This window comes from Saccostrea echinata, unplaced genomic scaffold (assembly GCF_033153115.1).
Source record: "Saccostrea echinata isolate AGI-Se365-2 ecotype Australia unplaced genomic scaffold, CSIRO_AGI_Sech_v1 ptg000033l, whole genome shotgun sequence".
Classification (NCBI taxonomy): Eukaryota; Metazoa; Mollusca; class Bivalvia; order Ostreida; family Ostreidae; genus Saccostrea; species Saccostrea echinata.
This window is the reverse complement of record NW_026889782.1, coordinates 34,016,411-34,025,217: the sequence shown is the minus strand read 5'-3', so window position 1 is coordinate 34,025,217 and position 8,807 is coordinate 34,016,411. Positions and strand designations below refer to the sequence as shown.

The window sequence follows — 8,807 nt, the reverse complement described above, 5'->3', positions numbered from 1 at the left end:
AAAAACAGAAAGTTGTGGAATTTGCGAATCTCAGGGAAAGCGTATAACATTGTCATTACTGTTTAGTCAATCACTTAGGATAAAAATAGAAGAAAACAGATGTTTGGCATGAGTGTAGGATTCTCACTGCTGATAGGAAGCTTGATGGTGTTTTCTATTTGTTTGCAGATTGAGAACTTCTTGATAAGATACTGGTTTGCTCAGGAACGAGGGATTAACAAATCAAAGAAATTGATGCGAGAGACCAGAGGTCATGCATTTGTATAAATTATCTTCACTGAATAAAATGTAAATAAAAATATGCAAAAGGTTCAATGTGAATTTTAAAATGCAATTAAAAATGTAAAGAGTGTTTGAGGACGGAAAAATATAAATAAATAGGGTAAGTACATGTACAAATATGGCTCAGATAGAGACATCCGACCAGTGGTCAGCTGGATTGTGTCTCTTTCTGGTTACATTTATACAGGTAAGTTATATTGATAGCATTGTGCAATTTTTGTCAAATGCGTAAAATTTTCAGATGGCTCAGTTTATTTACAAGTTATTTTATACTGTAATAGTAATGTCAATAATAAAAGCTAAGTTATTTCACTGTAATTTTTGCATCTTTAGAAATTATAATTAATCAGAATGTATTGGTCATTTTTATAAAGAGTAGTCAGCTTGATTGTGTCTCTTTCTGGTTGCCTTAATTATACAGAATGGGTAACAGGATCACTTTCCATAACCTGTGATGCGCAATAACAGGAAAGGTGTTAATCCCTGGAAGAGTAAATTCAAACTGAAGCGTCATTTCGAGAAGTAATGGACTATATAACATAAATAACTTGGGTCAATCTGGTCAAGACCAGGGGATTGTAGAACTGATTCTTCTTGGTCTAAAAACCTCTCACGTGCAAAAACCGTACAACGGGGTTGAAAAGCAAATTATTCTGTTACCTGAAATATTATCTCGGCAAATAAAAACATTTCATAATAAGAGGTGAATCGCACCATATTTTTTATGATATAACCCTTCATATGACCTGCATTTATATTTGTAAAACACTTCAAGAGTTTTCACAGTTTATGGCATTTGAAAGAATTTGTATGAAATCAACTAACGATAGTATATTATATTCATTCAGCAGTTGGCATCACCATTAAGACTACATAAGGAAGGCGTGACCTAATTTATACGGAAAATGCTTACTGTGACATCATGCAAAAATAATAATTTTTCATAATATGTAATTATCTGCCTGTTTGAACTGTATAGGAGTATGAACATACATCAAAACTTACCACCTCATTTTTTTCTGGCTAATTAAATTCAACACAGCAAGATAAAAAACAGGTCACTGATCGCAATGCACTTGTCGACATGACGTCATGCTGGTAATATTATAAGTATAAAGCATTTATTTAGTTCCTTTTCCGTTCGTCTAACATTTATTAAATACCATTATTAAATTTTTATCGACAAACTGTATTGAATTTATTATCCCCTGTTTTGTGTAAAGGAATTGCACGTTGAACATCGAGAAACCCCAATAAATCGCCCTAGTGCAAGTGCATAAACTTAATAGATCTTGACCAATTTTTAAATATAGATAGAAGTGTTCCTTAACCTGAAATCTGCTGCTGCTTGCGTGAAATTGAGATCATTACTTAACGAACATATAAAAATAACTCATGCGTAATAATTTGCATGATTTGTTCAATGATAAATATTATTCAAACTATTTTACGTAAAATAAGATTATATTTAATGCCATAATTACATCTGATAAAATATAATAAAGATTAGAGTGATTAACCAAAGAGTTATAATTTAAGAGAAAAAAGGTCAACTTGATTGCACCGTAGCTCAGTAAGATGCACATTGACCCCCATTTTCTTTGCGATTTTGGGTAATGCTATATGAGTACTTATCTAAAGTATATTTCTAAAAAAATCCTTGATATAACTAATTTCACGAGTGACATACCTTAACTAATAAAATGCAAATTCTAGGTAAAGCAGCAGTATTTTACAGAAAGCACAAGATGTATAGAAACGATTTATGAATTGAAATTTGACTTTGAATGAGGGTATGTCTTTGCGATATTGATATTTATTTATGACCTCCATGCAGTACACATTATGTGCATTTCTCCCGTGACTGTCAAATTAGGTGACCAAGCTAAATTCACTACAGAATGGAGTTTAACTATGTCCTTACAAATAGAATGAAATTTATGTAAAATAACATTAGCTCTGCCAAAAAAAAAATCAGTTTGAAATGTATCTTTTAATGCCCTTCTATATTCCGCTGATTTCTTCAAAGCCTGCTTTAACAATGCTGCGTCATTTTCAAAAATAAGCGAGAGCAACAGTATTTTACTTATTTGAAATGTCCACACTAGGGAAATAACTGTGCCATCTAATAAGTAAAATCTTTCCAAAACGTTCAGTGTTATTATGTGTTCTGAATTACATCTAATGTATTATGAAATATTGTACGTATCATATTAAGGACAGATGATACAAACAAACTTTTATCAAAGATCCTGAAAATAATTACTATAGTCTTATGTTTACATAAGTAAAATGAAAAAGTTTAACCGCATAGATTTTTATATTTCATTCAAAGTTTCACAATATTTGGATTTTAGATGACAAAAAGTTGTTTAGATTAATAAGGATGGTTGGAGAAAGGTGAAATTTTGAACATCATAGAAAGTTAAGAACTTCTTAATATTTTAAACATTAATTATTCTAATCATTTACAACCAAAATAGGTCAAAAAATATGTACCAATCCAGGCATCCATTTTTTATTCGTATCATCTGTCTTTAAAGCAAGCACATTAATTTCTTTCTTACTCAAATTAAAAAAAATTCTTCGTGCATTTATTTAATATCTTTAAAAATACGTATGAATTTTGTGATAATCAAGAACAAAGATAGAGAATATTTTGATTCATTATGTGTGCAATAATTATTATAGAAAAATGATAGAAATATCTGATTTATAGGATACATTAATTTTAGATCGAATATGAACAAACGACACTGGTAAGAAAAATAAGCAAATCCTCAAATACCGTTTAAAATTATAATCATATTTGTCAAATTGTGTTGTTTACTCTATGTGTTCAGTTGAAAAACATAACCTGGCATGCTCATTAAATTCATTGATTTTTCAAGGGTAAGGTAAGAACTTTCAGTTTGAGTTAAAATTTACGTCCTACGAAAAATGTAGCTTTCAATAATTAAATAGAGATTTCAAATTTATTGTCAAAATTATCATTTCATATCCATATTCATTTTACCCCCTCCCCCCATTAAAAAAAACTCTAATCAAGTGATATATTAGAAATAGAACGAGCAAGATATGCATAGGAGGGTCAAGTTAGCAATAGAAACTCACAATACTTGTTGTTATAGATAAAATAGCAGAAATTGCAAACACATGATGTTAATATAGCCTATATGCATTGGTTTCAGTTTCTGATGTTCTCTCTTACTATTTTCCAGAAATAAATTACATATTTTTGTGGGAAGTAAATAATAAGCATGTGGTCGTAAAAATTCCTTTGCTTCTATTATCTACAGAGGACGGCTAAGTGGTTCAATTGCCAGAGTAATTCTGGCTCTGTTACCATTTCGTCAAAAAACAACTTCATGACATAATCAGAAATACTTTTGTGAGATAATTATGTTATCTTTTGTCACAGTGTAAGTGATTTCTGTTATACTTCATCACGTTCTTGTTTTTTCATCCCGCTAATTCTGACAACTCCAGAAACAACTCTTTATACACCGTATGACATCTTCTGATTGGGGAAATCCCCAACCGACTCTATATATACCGTATGAAATCTCTGATTGAGACACAACATTGTTCTGTTCTGGTAAATTCACCTCGAAAATAAAAGAATGATGTTTTCCATTCCTTTAATGCTTTTTATGTCAATGCCACAAGTCAGAACGGGGTCCTTGTTAACCGGTACGTATGATCCGAACTCTACGGCTTTGATCAATGAAAGACGTGACATCAAGGAAATCGACGTTCTTCGGCAGATCATCAACCAGGAAACTCTCATCCGTTTAGCCGTGCTCAAGGATGTAAAGACAGTAGTGGACGACATTAGTTATTTGAGGCGAAGCGTGGCGTCTACAGAAACGATGTCCTCCTCTCTACAGCAGGCCCTAAATACATTGAAAAGGCAGGTTGATTCTCTCAGGCAGGACAAGACCGGAGCGCAGAAAGCAGAAATATTACAAAGACAAGTTGATACTCTTAGAAGAGAGAACAAAGTTTTAGCAGAGAGAATAGAAAATTTGGAAAGACAGATTGAAATAAATAAGAGTAACGCTTTACAGCAAAGTGTAGAAACATTGACAACACAGGTGAATTCTTTAAGTCGGGAACAGAGAAGAGAAAACAAGAACATTGCACTGAATTGCGAGAACAAGATTCAAGAAACTGAGCAGAAGTTTAATAGAAACATCGCCGAGCTGATAAATAACATAACATTGCAAACCGTGAAGAAAGGTATTCCTCTCTCTCTCTCTTTCTCTCTCTCTGTATATGTGTCTGTGTGTATGTATGTATTTATATTATGTGTTATTTTTTTTTAAGGTTCAAAAATAAAGGATTGTAAGGACCATTATCTACATGGACAGACACAGTCTGGTGTTTTTGAAATACATCCCTTTCATAACGAGATCCAGGTCAGCTTGTACTGTGATATGGAAACTGAAGGCGGAGGGTGGACAGTAAGATCTCTCTCTCTCTCTCTCTCTCTCTTTGAATTTACGAGTAAAACAAAAAAAAGATCGTCAGACTTCAAGATATTTATTTTCTGTTGATAACCTGTAGGCAATCCAGAAACGGGTGAGTGGATCCGAGAGTTTTTACAAAACGTGGGAGGAATACAAAAATGGGTTTGGAACCCCTAATGACTCCTACTGGATAGGTAAATGCTTTTTTACTTCTGTTTATATTTCAAAAATATCTACTTATTTGCATCTGTGTTTATTCTAAGGAATGGGATTTTTTGCAAATATACTTTCTGCAATTAATATCTTGTTGATTTTGTATGACTATTTACTTTGTTTACCATGTCACGTATTTAATTTTTTTCAATAACTAATAAACTCTTATATTAACGTATTGAAGGAAATGACGTCATACACCAGCTTACCAAGGGAAGCAACTCATCTCTCTACGTCTCTATTACATTAAGAAATGGTACAACTTTATATGAACTATATCACCAGTTTTCCATTTCTGATGAAACGGACAACTACAAACTTTTTCTTGGAGGACCAGCTACCGGAACCTTAGGTAAATAATAGGAAAAATGTGTGACGATACAAAGAAAGTGAGAGAGATAGAGAGTGAGAAAAGGAGAGACAGAGGGAGAAGGAGAGGGAGAGAATTAGAAAAAAATGAGACGTTTTATGTAAAAAAAAAAAAGGGGGGGCTATGGCAATTTTAATGTAATGTCATGTCTTCCATCAGCAAAATGTAAGTGTCTTCTGTTTCTTTTTCTTGAAAATACCCCCCCCCCTTTATAAGAATGATTCTTTTTTTTAGAAAAGGTCAAAATATTTTCAGACTACGTTATTTATAAAAAATGCTCACACCTTTCCCATTTCCCGTGAAGCTACAATACTAGGTATAAATGGAAATATGGTCTGAGAAAACCATTTATTACTTTGAAAAAAAAAAAACAATAATTTTACATATTTCATGCTACAGATATTGTTTTTGAATAAATAATTACCAGTTGTTTTAAAGATTTTTATCAGCCAATATATTTTGTATGTCTCACATTCTTCACCATAAAAGCATTGCTTTTACATTACTTATTCTCTATTTGCTGTCACTAGTCTCAATAAGCTAATATCAGAGAATGGGTTATGATTATGTGGCTATGTTATAGAAATAAGTAATAGATATAGCAAAAGATAAGCAACAATAGAAAGGATGAAATGTTATTGTGTACGTCATTTTGAAGTATTCCTATTTGTTCGCTATTTGACTTTAAATAGGGGAATATGGTTTTGAGTCGAGTAAAATTCGTTAAATTTTAAGAAATATATTTAACAAAGAATATGAATACACCTCACTGAATAATAACAATCTACACAACATATGATATAATGCTATTACAAAGTTTATGTAACTTGTTAATATCCTGTGTATGATGTGTACAATTCATTTAAATCATTTCAGAGTCCATGTAACTTGTTTGACATCCTTTGTATGATATTATATATCATTTAAATCATTCCAAAGTAACATATTTGAATTCTTGTGTTGGGTATGTGTAATTCATTTTACCTATTTTAAATATTGATAATGAAATGCCTTGAACTGAATTAAGTTTTGAACATAATTTATTTTAATTCTACAGGTGACAGTATGTTAGACACTGGGGATTCTGCCCGTGATTTGTCTGCAATGTCATTCAGTACACCAAACAGAGATAATGACAGGTGGGATGGTGGTAACTGTGCTGCTGTCATTATCATGAGAGCAGCCTGGTGCTATAACGCCTGTCACTACGCCTTCCTTAACGGTCGCTGGAACCCGGCCCACTGGTGGGGACCTTGGTATCCTACAGTAAGGAGGGGGAAAACTGTGAGGGGGACGCTGATGATGATAAAACGTCACTAGGTAAACATCTGTCATTCTTTAAATTTTTAATAATTTTACACTTAATTTGTTTTATAATCTAGAGTCGCAGGTGTTAGGGGTCGAAAATAAAATTTTGTTGTTAATTTTTCTTTTATATTGCTTTTTGTTTTTCTCTTCAGATGCAGATTAATAAACAAAAGAAATGGATCTATAATGCAAATTAGAATACAATTATAAACCCCCACAGACAAAAAATGGCTAATTCAATAGAATTATTATAAGTCACTGATAAGCACTGTTCCTGAAATAGACATTTTCATTTATATTTATGTTTGTGTTCTATGATTTCCAAGTTTTTATAAATGATGCGTGTTGTCTCGATATGAAGATTATCTAATCAAGTAATACATGTTGTATAAATGCAATGGTTTGCACATAGAGTAGGCCTTTCAACTAATTTTTCAAGTTGAACATACGGTAAAAAACATTTGATAGATAGATTTGTAGGTACGTGAAATTAACCAAAAAAGATTATATCCTATACATACCTTTAACTAAATCATAAAACAGTTATTAATAATTGATTTGTTCGATACTGTGTTTCAAAGACAGGTAACTTAAGTGTGAGAAACGACCAAGTAATTTCCGATTTATGAGTTATGAGGAATAACAAATACGCTGCTTCAGTTGGTTTTGTTATGTACACAAAAGGGTCCTTTACATTGTTTTGTACACAAAAGGGTTGACCAAAACAAGGAAAATGTCTTCACTCTACCTGAAATAACGGGAGAAAATGAATTGGGAACTGACTCTATTCAAGATTTTTAACTCCCTCCGACAGTTCTTATGAAGAAGAAAATATGTCACGATTTGTGTGTGTGCATTGTTGTTCTCCTTTTAAAAAGATATATATTTCTACAATTAAATTCAACAATTAATTAACTATTAGACCAGGTATAAAAATTTATACAAGGTATAAATATTTACCTTAAAATTAAGAAAGGGGGGGATTTCACTTTATATTTTAATTCAAAAAATCATTTATATATTATTGCACAGTGTCGGTAACTATTTGATAAACAATTTTAACATTAGTGCTAAATTTTAAAACCATTGAATTCCACTGAAAATGAAGAAACACTTGGAAAATGCTAAAACTCGACCTGCTTAAAAACAATCAGCTACCTCGGACCTGCTGTGAACAAAGTCAGGTAATGAGTTATCGTTCTTTACATCGAACCCTAGCGGCAGTTAAGAGTCCTACATAGAGTCGACAGTTTTACTTATTGCAGCCCGGAGGACCGGGCTGCTCTATACATATAAGTTTAAGTGTTGGTATATGGGGATTGAGGTGGGAGAAGTTATTCAGAATTAAAGGTTTTCTAAACATTAAAAAGATTGTTAATCAGAATGTTCTTTCCCTTTATAAATTACGAGATACACGATATATTTACTTCCATAAAGTGAATCTGTAAAAATATATATGTTTTTCATATTTAATATATAAAGTTGCTTATCATTTACTATCGAAAAACGACAGGTCCCTTTTTTTAGAACATCGAATTTTACTTATCGCATAAAAACGTAAAAACGTACTTTACACAGTTCGTGTTTTATATTCTTAAGGTGAAAGACATTTTTGAAAATAGGTGATGCATGTGTCTGGTTTCAAATTATATTTTATGCAGCCAAGATTTACTTGAGGAATTGATAAAGTTTAAAAGGTATCGTTTTTGTTCAATTTTCATCCGACTATAAGTTTTCAAAATATTCTCGACTATCGTCTCCATCATTTAGACGCATGCCTTTTTCACACATATCGAAGCGGTTTGATGATCAAGACTCATTTCCATTGTTTACTTTATTTATTTCCCGGGCGACAATTGATGGTTACATCAATGTTTTCTTGTTATGTATGATCAAATGCAGATTTTTTTTCCATAAAGGATTTGAATCTGTCCTAAATGATGTGTTGTTTACCAAAAATTTCAGAGCTTGGGTTTAACTTATTAATGTACTTCTTCTTGCTAGATATTTAACGCTTAGGCCACCTTTAAAAAAAATGTGTGGTTGCCCACTCCTGACCGACTGGTTCAAAATAGCACCACTCAAATTTTTTTTAACCTCCAGGAAGTAATTATTTTTTCATGTACCTGGAAAACTGAATTTAAAAAATAGCATTGAAATTG

General features: G+C 32.0%; 1 protein-coding gene across 1 annotated transcript; it reads left to right on the top strand.

Annotated features, from left to right (window-relative positions):
* Positions 1-3,941: 3,941 nt before the first annotated feature.
* Positions 3,942-7,198, top strand: LOC133198461 (fibroleukin-like). The gene is made up of 6 exons (XM_061334551.1): positions 3,942-4,524; positions 4,612-4,748; positions 4,852-4,948; positions 5,152-5,319; positions 6,395-6,657; positions 6,798-7,198. The coding sequence occupies exons 1-5, from the start codon at positions 3,942-3,944 to the stop codon at positions 6,655-6,657; spliced, it is 1,248 nt and encodes a 415-aa protein (XP_061190535.1). The 3' UTR covers positions 6,798-7,198.
* Positions 7,199-8,807: the final 1,609 nt, after the last annotated feature.

Bases quoted from the DNA above. Each gene is read 5' to 3' on its own strand.
- LOC133198461 (XM_061334551.1), top strand. From the start codon at position 3,942: ATGCCACAAGTCAGAACGGGGTCCTTGTTAACCGGTACGTATGATCCG. The intron at 4,749-4,851 runs GTAAGATCTCTC...GATAACCTGTAG, and splicing joins CTGAAGGCGGAGGGTGGACA to GCAATCCAGAAACGGGTGAG. The intron at 4,949-5,151 runs GTAAATGCTTTT...AACGTATTGAAG, and splicing joins TAATGACTCCTACTGGATAG to GAAATGACGTCATACACCAG.